The sequence below is a fragment of the Stigmatopora argus genome, chromosome 15 (genome assembly GCF_051989625.1).
Source record: "Stigmatopora argus isolate UIUO_Sarg chromosome 15, RoL_Sarg_1.0, whole genome shotgun sequence".
Lineage (NCBI taxonomy): Eukaryota > Metazoa > Chordata > Actinopteri > Syngnathiformes > Syngnathidae > Stigmatopora > Stigmatopora argus.
Window position 1 is genome coordinate 15,894,490 of NC_135401.1, and position 22,697 is coordinate 15,917,186.

The following is a 22,697-nucleotide window of genomic DNA, read 5'->3' on the forward strand; positions in this document are numbered from 1 at the left end:
AAGGGGTAGCCAACTCACCTTTGAACTTAATAAGGTCCCAAGATCACCTGCAGCTTTTAACTTGGACTTGTAGAGCATCCAGCGGTAACGCATTTCCTCCAGACTTGTATTTGTTTCTTGAGCTGAACAACTCTCATGAATTCCATTTTCCTGAAGCAAAAGTTGGAACTGCTCCTGACCCCAAGTTACCCTTGACTGCAGAACCTATGTACGAAAACAGTTGAACAAATATAGGGATGCTGTAGCAGTGTTTGTTTATATCTTTTTTAAATTGCAATCTTGAAAATAAAAGAAATTTCAACTGCATTTAAGTTAGGTTAGAACTTTATTTCATTTCGTATTCGGGAAATTTCTTGGTTGCAGTAGCAAGACAAAAACTGGAGCCACACACAGGAAGTCCACAAGGCGAGGACCTTCTGCAGACTGAGACTGAGGTTACCGCAGTCCCTCAGTAGTCTGGAGGTTTTAAAGATCATCTTCCATGCCTAGATCCTCCTGAACTGATCTAATCACCCAGACTTTTCGTCGATGGACGCTTCGTCCCCGGACGCTTCGTCAAACGGACGCTTCGTCGCCGGACAGTTCGTCGACCGGACACGGACAATTCGTCGCCGGAAACTTCGTCGCCAGACAGTTCGCCTAACCTTAACCACTATTAAAGAAGACAAAGGAAATTCACATATTCTTTATTAAAGAAAATAAAACAGCAAAAACTCGCTCGACAACACAAACACATTAACATTTGGGTGTGTGAAAGTACTAAATGTGCTCATCTCTTAACACACTACGCACGAAACAGTTCCTACAATGAGCGCTCCACGTTTGGAAAGACCCCAAAAAGAATCAACGTTACATCTGAGTTGTTGTCACGTTGATTCTTTTTGGTGTCCTTTCAAACGTGGAGCGCTCAACGTAGGAACCGTTTCTTGCGTAGTGTGTTTAGATACGAGCACATTTAGTACTTGCAGGGAGGACTTTCGAACACCGGCCGCTCACGCCCGGGAAATCGCCTTGTTTTACGGTGAGACTGTTCCCGTGTCGCGGAGGTGAGCGACGGTCGTGTCACGTCGTCCTCCCGGAGGAGGCATTGAGCGCTGCGACGAGAGAAGAGGGAGGAGTGGCTGGACGCTCGAGCTCCCTAAGTAGCTCCCCGCTCGCCTCTGTCCGTCCAAGCCCCCTGCTCGCTGTTGTCCGTCCAATCTCCTCGCTCGACCTCGCCTATCCAAGCTCCTCGCTCGACCCCGCCCGTCCAAGCTCCTTGCTCGACCTCGCCCGTCAAAGCTCCTCGCTCGACCCCGCCCATCCAAGCTCCTCACTCGACATCGCCCGTCAAAGCTCCTCGCTCGACCTTGCCCGTCCAAGCTCATCGCTCGACCTCGCCCGTCCAAGCTCCTCGCCCGTCCAAGCTCCTCGCCCGACCTCGCCCGTCCGAGCTCGTCGCCCGTCCAAGCTCCTCTCTCGACCTCGCCCGTCCAAGCGCCTCGCACGACCTCGCCCGTCCAATCTCCCCGCATCCCCGTGCCAAAGCCACGCACAAGATTCCCATGCCGGCTGGCCCGCCAGTCACACCCGTGCTGAAGCCACGCACCAGTTTATCTGTGCCGGGTGGCCAGCCGGTCATAATCGTGCCGTAGCCACGAACCAGGATCCCCGTGCCGGCTGGCCCGCCAGTCATTCCCGAGCCGAAGTCACAGACCAAGGTTCCAGTGCCCGCTTTCCCGCCAAATTCCTGCCGGCCCAAAAGTGGCGGTGATTATCTGGGCCCCCTGGACGAGGGAGTTGGCGGTGGCGACTCTCCGGGCCCCCTGGACGAGGGGGTTGGCGGCGGCGACTCTCCGGGCCCCCTGGGCGAGGGGGTCGGCGGCAGAGAGTCTCTGGGACTGAGACTCGCGTTAGGGCTGCTTGGTTTTATGCTTTTTCCCCCTGATGTCCTGTCTGAGTGATTGCCCATTGTGCTCAGCTGTCGTTTCTCTCTCGTTATGTCATTTGTCGGATCGTCTGCTTTATTTTCCTTACCTCATTCCTCGATTCCCCGTGTTTTCCCTAGTCAGGTTTGATTTTGTAATTTCATTTCTAAGTCTTTATTTTCTAAGATCCTGCCTAATTTATTAAAGTTTTGTTATGAGCAGTACTTCCCTCGTCCTCGCCTGCTTCCCTGTGATTGGTCCTAATTCCTCGTTACCTCGCCACGTCTTACCATAGATGTAACAGGACGATCCAATTCCTATACACATACTTGAAAAAAGGTTTAATCTTACATTACACTAAATTTAAACCTTCTTGCGCAATAACCGAGGCAAAGAGGTTAATGCATTCCACCGCGGCTTTAGGAGCGAGCTTCCTGCTTCTTTATAGGTCTTGATGAGCCAGCTCAGTCACGCGTACACTACTCATGTTTTTCGATTATTTCGTGCTAAATATCGATTGTCATCATACGCCTTTTCCTCGCACTAGCCTTCATTGCACCGACCTGCTTTGGATCCATTGTTTCCCTTAATTCTAACTAACTAACGCAAAAAAAACTGAAAAAAATGCAACGCTCTGCCCAGTGCTCGTATAGATATTTGCATGAGGGGGAAGCGGCGAGAAAGACATTGCGCTGAAATAATAAGCATCTCCCGCGGCCTGGCCACCTGGCTATGTCGAATCCTCATATCTCAAAATTTGTCTCGTATCTCAAGGTAAATATTTGCTCGGAATTTTACTCGTATCTCAAATTCAATGACAGGGCTCTCGTATGTCGAGGTATTACTGTATTCCTGAGGGCACACAGTACCGTAATCCTTCAACAGTTTGCGGCTTCAGTACATTGCAGATTTTTTTTAAAAGTTTTTGTAAAAATGGCAAAATCAACAGTGAAATTTGCAAGCGGAAGACATGAAAAATGGTGGAAGTCAGTTCTTCTCTCATTGCCGAAGAAATCATATACAATAGAAGCAGAATGGGTGTTCCAAATATCATATAAAGTGCCTAGATGCATTGTCCATTTCCTGTTTTATTGCATGTGAATTTTGCATTGTGCACATCACCTGTGGAGAAACTTTTTTTGAGTCGCCCTTGATAATGCCTCCTAAATATTGACGTTCCTTCATATGCTAAAGGTGTTGCCCGCCATTGCGGAATAAATGAGTCTAGACCAGGGGTGGGCAAACCGGTCCTCGAGGGCCGCTGTGGGTGCAGGCTTTTGTTGCAACCGATCCAGCAAAGACACTTTAACCAATGAGATTTCTGCAGAAAACAAGAAGCACCTGACTGCAATCCACTGATTGCACTCGTAGGACAGCAGATTGGTTAAAAGGTGTCATCTTTATGGGTTGGAATGAAAACCTGCACCCACTGCGGCCCTTTGTGGAATAGTTTGCCCATCCCTGGTCTAGACAGAGGCATTCTTTTGTACATAATTCATCTGGTAGGAACCTTGTTAATGTTAATGAGTCCATCCAGCACGTGGTTAAGAGAGAGACACGGGAAGTGAACACACTTCCCTTCTCTAGATCCATGCATATTTTGGCGATCTGTATGCTGGGAATCAATTTTTAAAATTGCTGCGAGGTCCAAAAGCATGGTGAAGAGGTCCGAGATGTAGCGGCTGGTCTCTCTGCCCAGGTTGCCGTGCTGCACGTTGCAGCGACCGTTCTCCACGAATCGCTGCCGCTTTCGCTTGGCCACCAGCGTGCACGCGCTGCTGTTCACATCTTCTGAGGTGTGGAACTGCAAATTTTATGTGGACTAAGACACCCCGCCTCTGAATGATGAACCATCATTATGATGAATTTACGCCGTAAGATTCGGACGGCCGTGAAGCTGGCATGACGATAGGACGTCAGCACACTCAGAATGAAACTGATGACAACGTCGACAGAGCCATTAAATTTGGCAATTGTCTTAATAGTGTCAAGGCAACAACAGCAGCAATATTTATACAATAAAAATAACTCTCTTAATCTTACGAAGAGCTCCAATAAGTTGATTTTTATTATTTAAATCAAGTGGAAAGGAACTATTTTCACTGTGTACAGTAATACCTCGACATACGAGCAATTTGAGATACGAGTAAAATCTCGAGCAAATATTTATCTTGAGATACGAGACAAATTTTGATATACGGGCATAGAGCGGACGCAAGAGCCTGCTCATAAGAACATCATGTGCACTGTCTTTCCCGTCGCAACTCCCTTGTGTAATGTCTCTACGAGCACTTGGCGTTGCATTTTTTTCTGGTCCCCCCCCGTAAGTCAGTGCAGAATGGAGGAGCTTCCTTGATAATACGAGAGGAGTACATACTACTTCTTGTTGGCAAGTGGTCGTGCGTTATCCTATAGTGAGAACATTTGTGTGCATCACTTTCGGAATATTTTGAAGGGAAGACAAAAGCAAACAACCCTCGATAGGTTACTTTTAGCTGCAGCTGAAAGTCAGGGTGGAGGCGGGGCAAATAGAGCCAAGAAAGGTATAAAATTTAAAACAAAATTAAAATTAATTTTAGTGTAAGGTTAGATTATGTTTATTTTTTAGTGTGTATCGTAATCAAAGTTCATTTAAATTTGTTTATAAAAAAAAATCAAATCAAAAAGCCTTTATTGTCATCATACACAGCTGCGTATAATGAAATTGGTGGTGCTACTCCACAAAGTGCGTTTTCCCAGTGAAAAAAAACCCATAAATAAGTAATGTAAAAATATGAAAAGTCACATCCTGGGAAGGTAAATTCTAAAATATCGCACAATCCAGGATATTGCACATTGTTATTACACAGAAGGGATTGTGTGTCGTGCTAACGCAAGTTCAGAGTCCTGATGGCTGTGGGAAAAAACTGTCCAAGTCTATTTGTCCGTGCTTTGTGAGACCTGTAGTGTCTGCCAGAGGGCAGAAGCTGGAACAGGTTGTGAGCAGGGTGGTATGGGTCCCTAACAATAATCCCTCTGCTGAGGTAGCGAGGGCTAGCAAAGTCATCCAGTGAGGGCAGAGAGCAGCCGATTAACTTCTCCGCTGTGCCGTGGTGTTGGTAGACCAGGAGAGCTTGTCCATGACATGGACCCCCAGGAATTTGAAGGACTGGACCCTCTCTACGCATACTCCATTTATGAGGAGTGGGGCCAGATCTGTGCTGCGTTTGCGAAAGACAGGATTATTTATTTAGTTTTCGTGGTTTAGTGTGAGATTGTTCACCAAACACCACAAAGACAGTTTGTTGACCTCATCTCTGTAAGCAGACTCGTCCCCCCGAGATGAGTCCGACCACAGTGGTGTCATCGGCAAATTTGATGATGGTGTTAGACTGGTGGGTCGTATAGTCGTATGTGTACAGGGAGTATAGAAGGGGACTCAGTACACAGCCTTGAGGGGAGCCAGTGCTCAGTGTAATGGAGGAAGAGAGGTGGGGACCAAGTCTAACAGTTTGTGGACGGTTGGTTAATAAATTCTTAATCCAGCAGCAGATGGAAGCTGATAGTCAAAGGTGGGAGGTGGTGGAGTTTGTCAGCCAGAATGTCAGGTATTATAGTGTTGAAGGCTGAGCTATAGTCAATGAAAAGCATCCTCACATAGTTCCCATGGTGCTTCAGGTGGCTCAGTGCTGTGTGTAGAGCTACGGCGATGGCGTCCTCAGTGGACCCGTTTGCTCTATAAGCAAACTGGTGAGGGTCAAGTGAGGGAGGGATTGTATCCCTGATGTGGCGGGCGACCAACTTTTCAAAGCACTTCATGATCACAGGCGGAAGTGCAACAGGCCTAAAATCATTCAGGCTGTCAATGGTTGGCTTTTTAGGTACAGGGATAATGTTGGCAGATTTCAGGCAAGATGTGATGATGGATTGGATTGGATAACTTTATTCATCCCGTATTCTGGAAATTTCGTTGTCACAGTAGCAAGAGGGTGAGGATGCAGGAATAGGAAAGGCATTTTAGACATAAATAGATAGGTAATAAGTTAATAAATAAATACATGAATAAATATATAAATAAATAAGCGTGTTGCTTAGCACATATATACATACATACACATAAATGTACATGCATGCATACGGTAGGTCTTAACACTGCCATTTTTTGTTAAAGAGCCTGACAGCTGATGGGAGGAAGGATCTGCGGAAGCGCTCCTTCCTGCAATGAGGGTGCTGCAGTCTATTGCTAAAGGAGCTTCAGAGGGACTCCACAGACTCATGCAGGGGGTGGGAGGTGCTGTCCATGATGGACATCATCCTGGTCAGCATTCTCCGCTCTCCCAGTTCCTCCACAGAGCCCAGAACAGAGCTGGCCCTCCTGACCAGCTTATTCAGCCTGTTCCTGTCCCTCTTGCTCCCGCATCCCCAACAGAGCACTGCATAAAACACTGTAGATGCCACCACAGTGTCGTAAAAAGTCCTCAGCAGTGTCCTGCACACTCCAAAGGACCGTAGACTCTTCAGTAGGTAGAGGCGGCTCTGGCCCCTTTTGTACAGGGCATCTATGTTTGTGGACCAATCTAGTTTGTTGTTGAAGTGAACACCCAGGTACTTAAAATTCTCCACGATTTCAATGTCTGTACCCTGGATGTTCACCTGAGTGGTCTGTTGAGGATTTCTCCGAAAATCCATGACCATTTCCTTTGTCTTACTGGTGTTGATGTAGAGGTGGTTTTACCTACACCAGTCAACAAAGGCTGTGATGACTCCCCTGTTCTCCAGGTCGTTCCCGTCCGTCACTCGTCCAACAATAGCGGTGTCGTCAGAGAACTTCTGGAGGTGGCAGGTGTCTGTATTATGTTTGAAGTCCGATGTGTAGAGGGAGAAGAGGAGTGGAGAGAGCACTGTGCCTTGTGGGGCCCCCGTGCTGCAAGCTACCACATCAGACGTACAGTCCTGGAGTCTCACATATTGTGGTCTGTCAGTGAGGAAGTCGATGATCCATGCGGCTAGGTGGTTCCTTACTCCAGCCTCTTCCAGTTTCCCTCGCAGTAGGACCGGCTGAATGGTGTTGAACGTACTGGAGAGGTCAAAAAACATCATTCTCAGCGTGCTTCCCGTGTTCTCCAGGTGTGAAAGAGACCTGTGCATCAGGTAGGTGGTAGCATCTTCCACACCAATGCCTGGACGATAGGCGAACTGCAGAGGGTCCAGCTCTGCATTCATCAGGGGGCTGAGGTGATTGAGGATGATTCTCTCCAATGTCTTGATCAGGTGAGAGGTTAATGCTACCGGCCTGAAGTGGTTTGGCTCCCTGGGGTACGCAGTCTTAGGAACTGGGACCACACAGGAAGTTTTCCACAAGGTGGGGACCTTCTGCAGACTGAGGCTGAGGTTGAAAATATGCAGAATCACTTTACCAAGCTGATCCGCACACTCTCTCAGTATTCTGGAGCGGAGGCCGTCTGGACCGGTAGCCTTCCTTGCCTCGATCTTCTTTAGCTGTTTTATCACCTGATCGACAGTAATGCAGAGACCGGTGGAAGAGGGGGCGGAAGAGGAGGAGAACGAGGGGGAGCATTGCTTCTGGTCTGGGGGGTCAGGGGAGTGGGGGCAGGACTGAATCTGTTAAAGAACTGATTCAGTTCATTGGCCCTCTCCCTGCCGCCGGACTCCGGGTCTCTCTCACTTTTCCCTCTATGGCCCGAAATGGTCCTCAAGCTCCTCCAGACCTCTTTGGTGTTGCCTCTCTGGAGTTGGTTCTCCAGCTTCCTCCTGTAGATGGTCTTTCCCTTCCTTATCCCTCTCTTCAGCTCCTTCTTGACCATTTTCAGACATTGTTGCAGGGAACAATTGAAAATCTTTGTGAAAACCCCAGTCGGCTTCCCAGGTACTCCGTCAAGGCCAGCAGCCTTCCTGGTGTTCACAGTCCACAGTACCTGTCTCACTTCGTGTTCCTGAAGCTTCAGTGTACTGCTGGAGGGTGGTGGTGGATGTGTTGAGACCAAATCCGATTTGTCAGTCTCAAAGCTGGTGAAGAAACGGTTCAGTTCCTCTTCTAGTGAGGCATCTGTGTTATCAGACATTTTGGTCATTGTAATTGGTAATGTGTCATATTCCCTGCCACATCTTCTTTGGATTATTTTCTGTGAAGTGCTCCTCTATTCTCCTTGTATATGCTGCCTTGGCCTTTTTAATGCCTGTCTTCAGGTCTGCTCTGACAGCACTGTATTGTAACTTGTCCCCTGACCTGAAGGCGGTGTTACAGCATTTGATGAGTGCCTGTGTCTCACTGGTCATCCAGGGTTTTTGGTTAGGAAAAACCTGGATACGTTTATCAACAGTGACAGTGTCCGTACCGTTTTTTTATGTAGAAAAGTACAGTGTCCGTGTAGTCCTGGAGGTTGTGGTGTTCAAAATGTTCCCAAATGATGCGGGAAAAACAGGCCTGCAGCTGAGAAAGGGCTTCCTCACGCCATGTTTTTATTATCTTTATTTGTGGCCTTGTTAGCCTCCAGAGTGGGGTGTATGGGGGGGTGAGGGACAGGCAGAGATGGTCGGATCCAGCAAGGTGAGGGAGGGGTGTGGCTCTATAAGCATGTTTGATGTTAGATAAACATGGTCTAGAGTTTAATCTCCTCTGGTGTGACACGTAACGTACTGGATAAACTAGTCGCTAGCAGGAGGCTAAGTGCCGTGCTAACGTTAGCATCCGGTGGGATGTAAACAGCCATGACAATGACAAACGTTAGCTCCCTAGGTAGATAGAAGGGCCTGAACCAAACTGCCAAGAGCTCTAAATCAGGGGAACAGTGAGTGTTAATGATCCTACTGTTGCAGCACCAGTCGTTGTGTATGTACACGCAAAGGCCTTCCCCCTGCTTTTTCCGGATTCTGTTATTCGGTCTTGCCGGTGTAGTGTGCGGCTAGCTAGCGATACCGCGGCATTGGGGACTTGCGGGTGTAGCCACGTTTACGTGATGAGAATAAAGTTGCAGTTCCTGACAAAGCTGTTGGTAGCAGGCTGAAGTTCCAAATCGTCCATTTTGTGGGTGATGGATCTAGCATTGGTCAAGAAGATACTCGGAGTGTTGCTCTGTGCGGTTATTTCCTTAGCTTAGCAGCTAGGCCTGCCAGCATCCCCGCTTTTGCTTACTTTCCCTTCGCCGCCTCCGTGGTACGCTGGGTGGGCTGAATATCCATGGAGATCCCGGTGGTCTCGAGATGTCTTCGGGGATTTTGTAGGTTTGTTGGTAATCTGTTGTGATGGATATATCGCATCTCCTACCGAGAGCAATTAAATCCTGGCGACTGTAGAAAATGTTTGCCTCGCAGATGTTCGTAAATAACAATAAGACTGAGAAAACACCAAACTGGAGAGCAAAGAGCCGCTGCACCCGTGCGTGGCGCCATCTTGGATTGCGGATTGTTATGTTACGAGCGCGTTGCCGTGCAAAAAGTCTTTGTTGGATTTATTATGGAATGTTTCTATATGTGTTGTAAGCATTTTTAATAAGTAATAAGGCTATAAATTAATTCATGGGACCACAGACACTTTTCCTCCCCATCATCTCCTCAAGGCCCCACAGCTCGAGGACACATTGTTTTCGGACGCTTTTCGGCAAAACACAACGGGACTGTTTTGACGGGACTCCAGCAGCAGATGGCGATAATCGCATTATTGTTTGAAAATACGAATGCTTTGTTTACCTTATAATGAAAATATTATGCAATTACTCACACCGTTGTTTGGGTGCCAGTTCAAACTTTTATGCTTACTTCTGCAATTCTTACACAGTTGTTTTTCTAAACATCTAGGGCAGGGGTCACCAAACTACGGCCCGCGGGCCGGATACGGCCCGCCGGCACATTTGGACCGGCCCTCTGAACAATACCAGAGACGCTATCGGATTTTTTTTTGGGGGGGGGGGGGGGGGGGGGGGGATGCGGCCCGCCGGCACATTTGGACCGGCCCTCTGAACAATACCAGAGAACCAGGCATCCGTTCGGGCCAGCTTTTGGGTTGCTAAATTGATAGCAAGCAGCGGTAAGCCTTTCACTGACGGAGAGTTTGTTAAGAAATGTATGGATACTGTCGCGGAGGAGGTGTGTCCCGAGAAGAAAGATGCATTTAATGCCGTAAGTCTGTCGGTGAGTACAATGACCAGACGCGTTGAAGAAATCGGGAGTAATGTATATGCCCAGCTGCAGCAGAAGACGAAATAATTTGACTTTTTTTCATTAGCACTGGATGAAAGCACGGACGTGCAAGACACAGCGCAACTGCTCATTTGTATTCGTGGACTTAGCGCAAACTTTGAGATTTGCGAGGATCTGGCAGCCCTCCAAAGTCTCAAAGGGACTACAACGGGAGAGGATATTTTTGACAAAGTGTGCCAAACCATGGAGAAGTTGGACCTGGACTGGTCAAAGCTAGCTAGCATCACGACTGACGGGGGTCCTAGCATGGTGGCCGAAACTCGCGGTCTAATAATGGGACGCATGAACCGGGAGTTGGAAAAAAGGGGTCTCACCGCCCCGCTACGAGTCCACTGCAATTCAGAATCCTCTTGCGAACGAAGACGCGTTGGGAGTGATTTTCCTTGCAAGTTTGTAAGCAGTTATGTTGAAAGATGTTTTCCAATTTTAATTAAATATTACTAATAATGATTTAAGGGTTTTAATCATTATTCCAACAGTCTTTCTCTCTCCCCTCCGCAAAATCCGTCTAATTTTAGTACTATTAAACATCATAACCACTAGTTATTTGTTACTCTATTAATAGATGGGGAATTAGAACAAATAAAAATGTTTTTCCAATCTAATATCCTGTTTTTGGTGTTTTTTCAGAGGGTTGGAACAAATTAATTTGTTTTTAGTTCATTTCTATGGGAAACGTTTGAATTCGACATACGAGCTCAGTCCCGGAAAGCATTAAGCTCAGTCCCGGAACGCATTAACCTCGTATCTCGAGGTACCACTGTACAGTAATACCTTGACATACGACTGTCCCGACAAATGAAAAATTTGAGATACGAGAAAAATTTCGAGCAAATGTTTACTTGAGAGACTAGACAAATTTGACATACCAGCATATGATGCCACTGATAGGTAGTCCTTTTCAAGCTACGGAGTGATATTCATGTCGAGAGGGAGGGGCTTCTTTTAATATGGATAAAGGAGAAACAGTTAGCGGAATCTGGGATGACTTGAACGTAAGGCAAGCAGCTGAGAGAGGGGACGTCAGCCGAAACCTTCAAAGCGAGCCGTGGCTGGTTCGATAACTTAAAAAAAACTGGGGATATACTCGGTTTAGAGGCACGGGAAGCAGCTAGTTCCGACTCGAAAGCTATGGCAGAATACATTAATACCACTGCCTTGGTTTTTAGCACAACAAGGTCACATCCATTTTTAAGTGTGTATAGGAAGCGATGAGAGGAGACGAGTAAATTGACATACGAGCTTGGTCTGGTCCCGGAACGCGTTAAGCTCATATCTCAAGGTAATACTGTACTTGAAGTATTGACATGTTTTAAAATGTGTAGATTTTATTTACATATGAATAATTTAAAATATTTTTATATGAATATAACTGTAACATTGAATAAATACACTTCTTGATCATTGTACTTGTGACTTTTTGTATAGGTGCAAAAACATAGTATTGTATTGTATATAGTAATAATAGGGGTGATCCTTCTTTGCGGTTTTTCAATTATCGTGGCAATGTCTGGTCTACATTATCCGTTAAATTGGAAGCTTTACTGTACAGACATTTGAGGTAAGAGACCGGCGAGGACGGGGGACCAGGGACCTGCCAAACGAAAGCCAATGTTCAAACTGGAAGTGGGCTATTAGAGGTCAGTGATGGGCCGCTAATTTACACAACTCAGCCACTAGGCTGTCTCCTGGGAACCAAAAAGGATTCAGAAAAACCTGGGATCTCGATTAACCCTGCCAACATACCCTAATGTTTATTGTGTTCCCTCTTTCTGTATTGTCACTTACTAGATGTATCCCATCCTCACAGAGACCTTGATAGATTAAGCCGTACAAATTTTGAACTGTTACATGTATCTAGGTCAGGGGTGGCCAAGTCCGGTCCTCGAGAGCCCCTATCCAGTAAGTTTTCCATGTATCCCTCCACCCATACACTTGGATAAAATAATTGGGATCGGTATGAAGCTTCTGGAATGCTTGCTGATGAGTTGATCATTTGATTAAGGTGTAGTAGAGGAGGGAAATATGGAAAACAGACTGGATAGGGGCTCTCGAGGACCGGACTTGTCCATCCCTGATCTAGGTATACACGACTGAAAAAATTTGGGGTCACCCAAAATATTTTGTGTTTTCCATTTAGTTGAAAGGGTTTCTTTTTTGTATTAAATTAGTTGCAAAATATTTTGTTCATTGAAAAGGTTAGAAATTACTTTTATTTTAAGTAATTTTCTCCTTCAAACTTTTGACCCAATTCGCATAATGATTTCCAGCAATTACAGCACTGCAGACATTATATACTGTAATACCGCGACATACGAGTGCCCCGACATACGAGGAGTTTGAGATACAAGTAAAATTCCGAGCAAATATTTACCCTGAGATACGCGACACATTTTTAGATACGAGCATTCGAGACAGGCATGAGAGAGACCCTGATTATGATTTCAGCGCATTATCTTTCTCGCCGCATCTCCCTCGTGCAAAGATCTCTGAGAATTTTTCGATGTTTTTTCTTTTCCTTAGTCAGTGCAAAAGTAAGGGAAACACAACTGATCCAAAGCAAGCCAGTACAATGAAGGGTAATTTGAAGAAAAGGCGTATGATGACAATCGATATTAAGCACGAAATAATGGAAAAACGTGACTTGTGTGCGCGTGACTGAACTGGCTCGCCAATACAGCTGGAGAAACAGGAGGTTCTTGTCGAAAACCGCGGTGGAATACATTAACCTATTTGCCTTGTTTTTTTGCTCAAGAAGGTTTAAATGTAATGTAACGTAAAATTAAAATGTTATTTTGTGTGTGTGTAAAGGAATCTAAGTTCATTTAAGTTAAGTGATTTATGGATGAGTGGATGTTTTATAACTCCCGTCACGCCAGAAAAAAAATTGTTCCGGAGAGCACCTAGAAACTCGCTGGCGGACCAATCAGCTACGCGGTGCGTTTAGGGCACATCATGTAAAAACAACGATTCATACATAAACTCTGCTTTCAGCTGTAACAAATAAAAATTGAGTTTACACTGAGAAGATGAAGAAATTCAAATTGTCTATTAGGATCTGACAGCCGTTTCTGGCCACCATAAAAAATTTCAACTCTCTACGTTGCACGGTTTAGACAACCATAGCGAAATCTTAACATACAGACAAACACATAAATCACGCTTTATAAGGATTATTGATAAATACATTTATAAAAGCCCCACAAAAATAGGATAGTTAAGGAGGTAAAAAGGATTGTAGTTTTATAGCTCAGCAATTTAGCACAACGTTGTTTTTAGTTTTTGCAATGGAGTTAGCAGTTGGCTTAAAGCAAAGTTCATGTATCTAGAAACCTATCATTAATGTGCAGTTACTAACTGCATCTAAATGCATGTTAGAGTAACACTTTGGAATTTGGTTAATTTTGTTAATTGAACAGATGTGAACGGTTGGCCTATGCTGCCCCTGGTAACTCACGCTTAGTGTGTCTTGCTGTATCTTGAGTTTTTTGGTTTTGAGTGTTGCTCCCCTGTTGCTAAGGATGGCTGAAAGGAGTTTGTTCTCTCTGCACAGCCATTTCTCAAATTTCCGCTTCCTGGACTCGTGTAGACCTGTTTCCATCTGGAAATAGAAGTCACCTTATTAAAATGACACATATTTACAGTTTATATGCAGACACTTGCCAAAAGGTGTAGCTACTAGCTGCAACAGCTAATCAGTGTCATATCCATTTATTGCGTGATGGTATTTTAAAACGATTTGTTGCCCCTGGTTTGATACGTTCCAACTGTTGGAGCCATATTTAGGTTTCTATGATTTCTATTTATTGAAATTTAATTTGTAAGTTTTGTGAATAATTTGGAACAAGAAATAGTGTTTAATTTATGGTCATTAGGATGACTGTTATATCTACCTGTTGAACCTGAGCGTACTTTGACTTAGCCGAGAGGGTCATGTGATGTGAAACTCTGCCCTTGGACATGCCCTGGTGGCATGACCCGGATTTGAATAGTTCATCCATAAAAACGTGGGACAGGTGAGTGTGGGAAGGCAACATTTTCGACCGCGTACTTTATCGCATTCTTTATCGCATACCGTACTGACCTGAATTACTCACGAAGTTTGGTTTAGTTTATTCTTCGATCATTATTTAAAAGTCAACCGGATTGTTTAATGAATACCTGTGGATTTAAATTTGGACAACTATCCGTGCGTGCTTTTCAAATCAGATCAAATCAAATCAAAAGCCTTTATGGTCATCATACGCAGCTGCGTATAATGAAATTGGTGGTGCAACTCCACAAAGCGTGTTTTCCCAGGAAAAAAACTATAAATAAGTAATATAAAAATATAAAAAGTCACATCCTGGCAAGGTAAATTCTAAAATATTGCACATTGTTATTGCACACCCTGAAGATATTGCACAGAAGGGATTGTGTGTCGTGCTAACGCAAGTTCAGAGTCCTAATGGCTGTTGGAAAAAAAAATGTTCCGTGCTTTGTGAGACCTGTAGCGTCTGCCAGAGGGCAGCAGCTGGAACAGGTTTTGACCAGGGTGGTACAGGACCCTAACAATGTTCCCGGCTCTGCTGAGGTAGCGAGGGCTGGCAATGTCACCACACTGTGATGCAGTATGCCAGGATGCTCTCCACTGTGGCTCTATGGACGGTTACCAGAAGCTTAGTGTCCAAGTTGTTCCTCCTGAGTGCCCTCAGGAAATCGAGTCGTTTATTTCCTTATTCACCACTGCCGCGGTGTTGGTAGACCAGGAGAGCTTGTCCGTGACATGGACATATTTCTTTTGTTGCAGGGAACAATTGAAAATCTTTGTGAAAACCCCAGTCAGCTGGTCAGCACAGGTTTTGAGCACCTTCCCAGGTACTCCATCAGGGCCAGCAGCCTTTCTGGTGTTCACAGGCCGCAGTACCTGTCTCACTTCATGTTACTGAAGCTTCAGTGTACTCCTGCAGGGTGGTGGATGTGTTGAGACTGAATCCGATTTGTCAGTCTCAAAGCGGGCAAAGAAACGGTTCAGTTCCTCTGCTAGTGAGTCATCTGCGTTAAGACACATTATTGTCATTGTAATTGGCAATGTGTCGTATTCCCTGCCACATCTTCTTTGGGTTATTTTCTGTGAAGTGGTCTTCAATTTTCCTTGTATATGCTGCCCTTTTTTCCCCAAGATGGCGCCGTCACTCGGAACCAAGTGGCAGTAGCTCTGTCCACTCTGATTTTTTTTTCGTGTTTTACAGCCCTTCTCTCTTTTTTTTAATTACATTTTAATATTTCTTAATACATTCCTTTTTACTTTACTTTGTACTTTATACTTTTTACTTTAATGTTTTTACAACTTTCTTTGTTCTGTTAGCCTGGCTTCTTTCTGCTACTACTTTTTTTTGAACCATTCAGTCATGCCTATGCTGTCATACACATGCGACTAGCTGTTACAATACGCAGCAGAAGGAGCAACACCTCAATTACCGCTGGAAATTCGGAGCTGGACAAAAGTGCCGGGAGAAGAAGCAACGCTTCTGACCAACCATTCCATCATGGGATAAGATGGAAGAGCTGTCGGCGCTTACCAGGCCGGAAGCGGAGTCGAGGAGTTCTGCTCTGCTGCTGTTTTCTTCAGCTCCAGACTACTGAGGAACTGTGCGGATAAGCTTTGAAGAGTGACTCTGCATATTCTCTACCTCGGTCCCAGTCTGCAGAAGTTCCCCATCTTGTGGAAGACTTCCTGTGTGTGGTTCCAGTTTTTGTCCAACTTTACAACGTCTTTGAGTCTGTATCCATTTTAGCTACCGCAACCAAGATGGCGCCGTTCAAGTGAGAGCCGGCAGCAGTAGCTCCGTCCACTCTTGCTCGGTTTGTGTTTTTGCTGCTTTTATGTCTTAAAGATTTGATTTGAATCACCCTCTTGCTACTGCCACAATGAAATTTCCCGAATACGGGATGAATAAAGTTATCCAATCCAATCCAATCCCATCCTTTCTAATGCATCTCTTCAGGTCTGCTCTGGCAGCGCTTTATTGTAACTTGTCCCCTAACCTGAAGGCGGTGTTACGGCATTTGATGAGTGCCTGTGCCTCACTGGTCATCCAGGGTTTTTGTTAGGAAAAACCCGGATACGTTTATTAAGAGTGACAGTGTCCGTACAGTTTTTGATGTAGGAAAGTACAGTGTCCGTGAAGTCCTAGAGGTTGTGGTGTTCAAAAAGTTCCCAAATCGTGCGGGAAAAACGTGACCGGATGTTTCGTCGACGGACACTTGGTCGACGGACACCTGGTCCCTGGACGTTTCGTCGAACGGACGTTTGGTCGACGGACAGTTCGTCGAACGGACGTTTCGTCGAACGGATGTTGCATCGAACGGACGTTGCGTCGAACGGATGTTGCGTCGAACGGACGTTTCGTCGAACGGATGTTGCGTCGAACGGACGTTTCGTCGAACGGATGTTGCGTCGAACGGACGTTTCGTCGAACGGATGTTGCGTCGAACGGACGTTTCGTCGAACGGATGTTGCGTCGAACGGACGTTTCGTCGAACGGATGTTGCGTCGAATGGACGTTTGGTCGACGGACTCGCCGCCAGATATTTCCTTGAACGGACAATTTGTCGCCGGATTCGCTCGCTCTCAAAAGTATAATCAAGTGTTAGTATACTTTTTGTAAGTTTTACTGTTTTAATAAAAACTCCCATCTGTGAATTCCCTTTGTACATAATTGGTAAGTTTGTATTTATATTTTTTGTACATAATTTGTAAGTTTTTCTGTTTTAATAAAAACACCATCTGTGATTTTGCTTTTGTAAGTTTTACTGTTTTAATAAAAACACTGAATTTGCTTTTCTAAGTTTTACTGTTTTAATAAAAACACCATCTGTGAATTAGCTTTTGTAAGTTTTACTGTTTTAATAAAAACACCATCTGTGAATTTGCTTTGTCTTCTTTTTAATAATTTTTTTAATAAAATAATTTTACTTATTGCCTTTTATTTTAATGTCAAAGTTCTGGGCTAAAAGTATACTAAGACTTTTATTTGTTTGATAAAAATGACCATATAAAGTATTTCAACACCTTGCTGTATAGTTAGAAATAGAGAGAATGAAGGTTCATCGGACGTCTACCGTCGCCCAAACGTCCGTTCGACGAAACGTCCGGGTACCGGGAAAAACAGTCCTGCAGCTGAGAAAGGGCGTCCTCAGGCCATGTATTTATTATCTTTATTTGTAACCTTGTTAGCTTCCGGAGTGGGGTGTATGAGGGGGTGAGGGACAGGCAAAGATGGTCGGACCCAGCAAGGTGAGGGAGGGGTGTGGCTCTATAAGCATGTTTGATGTTGGAATAAACATGGTCTAGAGTTTTATCTCCTCTGGTGTGACACTTCACGTACTAGATAAACTTAGGCAGAACAGTCTTTAAAAATGCTTTGTTGAAGTCACCGGCGAGAATAAAGACTCCATCGGGGTGGTAAAGCTGCTGTTTGTTTAGCAGGGGGCTAAGTGCCGTGCTAACGTTAGCATCCGGTGGGATGTGAACAGCCATTACAAGGACAATCGTTAGCTCCCTAGGTAGATAGAAGGGCCTCCACCGAACTGCCAAGAGCTCTAAATCAGGGGAACAGTGAGTGTTAATGATCCTACTGTTGCAGCAGAAGTCGTTGTGTATGTACACATAAAGGCCAGCCCAACCCCCCAACGAATGAATATACATGAGGATTATTTAGCACATTTGTGGCATCTATATTTTGCTATTTACATTTAGTGTGAAATACAGCTGGTTGTTATTTAAAGTGACATGGTTTCTTTGTATAATTCTGGGATTATTTTACATTGTTGACAGAATGTTTTGTTGTTTTCAGTTTTAACAAAGAAAATATGACCAGCACTTTTGGGGACAAGAAGCGACAACAGTAAAGCAAGTTCAACATAACCCCAGCCTCTAATCTCTTTTCAGATCCTGTTTGTTCACCATCTGTGGATTTGTGTACCGACACACAAATTGAGGACAGAAAAGGCAGTATGCACCAAAATGTGGAGATGCAGCTGTTTTTGAATAAACTTTGAAATTGTTCTCATGTCGCCTAAGACACCTGATAACATTATCTAGTTATTAGAAAGGTGTTGCTAGTGCATTTGTGTACCCTCACATCCATTGAGGACAATAAAGAAAGTATGCACATAATTGTTGCTTTAAATCTGCCATTAATTAAAATGTGGGGATGTACCTGTGTTTGAATAAACTTTGAAATTGTCATTGTCAAGTCAACTAAGCAGAAGATATGTCTGCCCCCCTCCAGACCAACAGGGGGCAGAAAACCCCAATCAGACTAAACTCTCCACACTTCCTGCCTGAGGTCACAGACAGTATATAAGCTCAAGAGTCTAGCATTCACCAACAAAGCACAAGAAAAGACAAGACGCAACTAAAGAACCAAATACGCAACTTGTAGGATCCGACTTGAGTACTACTTGGATTCCACTTGATTAATGCTCAGTTTGTTTCATTCAACCATAAGTGTTATTCTTTGTGTTTCCTTTAACTTTGGATTACTCATCAATCTCAGTAAAGATAATATTCGTGTTTGGTTTACTCAATCAGCTAATGTACTCATTCACTTCTACTCCCTCACTTTGAACTCTCTACTGAATTTCTGTAGTAAATTTAAGATGTGACTAGTAAACTCAAGAGTATGGTACGCTGGAAGCACGGCAGCAGACAAAATGGCCATGCAGAGAGTGATCAACACTGCCCAGAAGATCATCGGCTGCTCTCTGCCCTCACTGGAAGACATTGCCAGCCCTCGCTACCTCAGCAGAGCATTGTCAGAGACCCATACCACCCTGGTCACAACCTGTTCCAGCTGCTGCCCTCTGGCAGACGCTACAGGTCTCACAAAGTACGGACAAATAGGCTTAAGGACAGTTTTTTCCCACATCCATCAAGACTCTAAACTTGCGGTAGCACGACACACAATCCCTTCTGTGTAATAACTTCGGGGTGAGGTAACATGAAAAGATGGCAGAATGCCAAGGAGTCTGAAATCATCACTTATTTGGGCCTTTTGCCGGGAAAGCGCACCTTATGGAGAAGCACTACCAATTTCGTCATATGCAGCTGGGTATGATGACAATTAGTCTTTAGTTGAGTCATTGATGATGACAAAGCCTATGTCCGATTATTATTATTATTATGAAATCCTGGCCCATTCCTCCTGAGAAAATTAGTATAACCGAGTCACGTTTGTCGGTCAACTAATTAGCACAAGCCTTTTATAATCTGCTCAGAAATTTTGATGGGATTCGGATCAGGAGATTAGTGATTGCCACACCAATAAAGTAACTTTTCCCCCTCAAAATACCTTGTATAAGTTTTGGCAGTATACCTTGGGTCATTGTACATTCAGAAGACGCATTTCTGCTCATGTGTTAACTTTCTTTGATGTCTTGAGATGTTTCCTTAACATGTATTTTCAAATAATGTTTACAACTAGCATCTTCACAAGGTCTTGAGATTTTCTTTATATTTTGTTGATTTCACACCAAAACAAGTTCATCTCTGGGACACAGTGTTAGGTGTTGTTTTTGTCACGTCACCCTGGTTTTTGTAGTGTAGGTTTTACATTTGTGAACACGTTTATGTTATGAAAGATTACATTAGTCCACTCTCATTCCGTGTCTGCCTGATTCCCTGAGATTGGGTCCTACCTGCCCATATCTTAACACAGAGAGCCCATCTACATCCCGAGCGCTGTGAGGATATGAAATTCTAATCATTTTTATACCTGCATATAATTGAACAGATAAACATAGCACTTTAAAATACCTGGAAACTGCTACAAAGATTAAGTCACCTCACATACGCTTTGCCTTAGTCTTTGCCAACCAAGCTTGAGCTCTTCAGCCTCGTTTGCTACCACATCTGCACCAGCAAGAGAGGTCTTAGCTCTAACAATTTCAGCTAGACTCTCTATATGTTGCAGATTTTTTTCCTCATCTCTTACAATGCTGTCAAAGATCTGGAAAAAAAGCACAGGTAAATGTGGTTTTGTTTGCTGAGACAAGAAACCATATTAATGAAAATATAATTAAATTGTTGAAATTGCACACGAAAGTTGGAGACACGTTTTGACCTCATTCAGATTTGTGACCCCCTGGTAGGGTCACCCATGGCAAACTGGTCTGAGGTGAGGGACCAGACAAAAAGAATGGCTCAGAAGACCTCTTATGATGAGTAAAACCATTGAACGGCGTGTTCCCTAGGCCGGACGCAGGTCAACAGGACCCCACTCTGGAGCCAGGCCTGGAGGAGGTGCGCCTGGTGGCCGGGCCTACACCCATGGGGCCCGGCCGGGCAGAGCCCGAAGAGACGACGTGGGTTAACCTTCACATGGGCTCACCATGTGTGAGAGGGGCCAAAGAGGTCGAGTCCATCAACAGTTGGTCCGTCAACATGGCGTTCCGATCCCCGGCCGCAGAAACTGTCTCTTGGCACGTGGAATGTTACCCTCTGTGGTTGGGAAACAGCCTGGGATAGTGCGTGAGGTTGAGAAATCCCAAGCACAACTTGGGTTCCGGTAACAGTCCTCTCGTGGGGGATTGGACATTTCCACTCTGGAGTTGCTGATATTGAAAGGTGCCGAGTGGGTGTGAGAACAATTGTTGCCCCCCGGTTTTGTGCCTATATGTTGGGGTTTACACCGGTGGACAAGAGGGTAGCATTCGGGTGGACGACAGGACCTGACTGTTGTTAATGCGTATGCACCAAACAGCAGTTCAGAGTACCCACCCATTTTGGGAGTCCTTGGAAGGGGGGCTGGAGAGTGCTCCTTCGAGGGACTCCCTCGTTCTGCTGGACGACTTCAATGCTAACGTGGGCAATGACAGTGAGACCCGATGGTGGGGACGGATGCCCTTGCGGCTTGGAAGACCCAAACATTGTGTTTGGGAGTTTGCCCAACCACTTTACATGTGCTATATGGACTTGGAGAAGGGGTTCGACTGCGTCGCCCGGGGAGACTTGTGTGGGACTCCGGACGTCTGTTACGCGGGGTCCTGTCCCTTTATGACCGATGTCAGAGTCTGGTCCGATTAACTGGCAGTAAGTCGGATCTGTTTCCAGGGGGGGTTGGACTCTGCCAGGGCTGCCCTATGTTGCCGATTCTGTTCATCACTATAATGGAAAAAATATTTAGGCGTAGCAGTGGCGGTGATGGGGTCTGTTTTGGTGGCCTCACTGTTGCATCCCTGCGGTTTGTAGATGATGTGGTTCTGTTGGCTTCCGTGTTCTCTCTCTCTCTATATATATATATATCCATATACATATATATCCATCTCTCTCTCTCTATACATATCTATCTATATCTCTCTCTATACAGCTCTCTCTATCCAACTCTCTCTGTCTATACATATCTATCTATATCTCTCTCTATCCATCTCTCTCTCTATCCATCTCTCTCTCTCTATCCATCTCTCTCTCTATCCATCTCTCTCTCTATCCATCTCTCTCTCTCTCTATCCATCTCTCTCTCTCTCTATCCATCTCTCTCTCTCTCTATCCATCTCTCTCTCTCTCTATCCATCTCTCTCTCTCTCTATCCATCTCTCTCTCTCTCTATCCATCTCTCTCTCTCTCTATCCATCTCTCTCTCTCTCTATCCATCTCTCTCTCTCTATCCATCTCTCTCTCTCTCTATCCATCTCTCTCTCTCTATCCATCTCTCTCTCTCTCTATCCATCTCTCTCTCTCTCTATCCATCTCTCTCTCTCTATCCATCTCTCTCTCTCTATCCATCTTTCTCTCTATCCATCTCTCTCTCTATCCATCTCTCTCTCTATCCATCTCTCTCTCTATCCATCTCTCTCTCTATCCATCTCTCTCTCTATCCATCTCTCTCTCTATCCATATCTCTCTCTATCCATATCTCTCTCTATCCATCTATATCCATCTATCTATATCTATCTATATCCATCTATATGATCTATATCCATCTATATGATCTATATCCATCTATATGATCTATATCCATCTATATGATCTAAATCTATCTCTATAGATCTATCTCTATAGATCTATCTCTATAGATCTATCTCTATAGATCTATCTCTATAGATCTATATCTATATATATCTATATGGAGTTTGGATGTTCTCAACCGGCCTGCGTGGGTGGATTGGACACTTTAAATTGTCCCTAGGTGAGGGTGCATAGTTGTCCGTCTCCTTGTCCCCTGCGAGCCCTGCCCTGATTCAGGGTGTCCCCCGCCTCTGGCCCGGAGACAGCTGGGATTGGCTCCAGCACCCCCCGTGACCCTAATGATGATAAAGCAGTTCATAAAATTAGATATGAGTTACCATCTTAGGAAAATGGATAAAATTTCAATCTTACTTGTAAGGCTAGTAGCTTGTTTTCTGTCATATCCTTTTTTTCCAAAAGGTCTGTCAGCTCTTTGGTTTTTGACAGCAGCCATGACTGAAATCTCTGAACACGGCCTTGATATGTTTTATGATCCTCAACTATCTCCTCAAGCAACGATAGACGCTCCTAGAATGGTGACAGACAGATTAACTCATCAATAATTGAATCTTTATTTTCATTTGTTTGGAAATTTTATGTGT

The 22,697-nt window shown here is 44.8% G+C and overlaps 1 protein-coding gene across 4 annotated transcripts in view; it reads right to left on the reverse strand.

The window, feature by feature from the left end:
* syne3 (spectrin repeat containing, nuclear envelope family member 3) overlaps positions 1-22,697 on the reverse strand; it is a 49,211-nt gene that overhangs the window by 4,247 nt on the left and 22,267 nt on the right. For 3 of the 4 annotated variants that reach the window (XR_013305103.1, XM_077620524.1, XM_077620526.1), the window contains exons 5-8: positions 22,468-22,623; positions 19,934-20,098; positions 13,561-13,704; positions 19-204 (exon numbers count right to left, since the gene is read on the reverse strand). Coding sequence is in view for 3 of the 4 variants with exons in the window: in XM_077620524.1 (XP_077476650.1) it covers positions 19-204; positions 13,561-13,704; positions 19,934-20,098; positions 22,468-22,623 (651 nt within the window). In the remaining variant the exon portion in view is untranslated. The remainder of the gene's footprint in view (positions 1-18; positions 205-13,560; positions 13,705-19,933; positions 20,099-22,467; positions 22,624-22,697) is intronic. The other variant, XM_077620527.1, reaches the window with a different exon arrangement.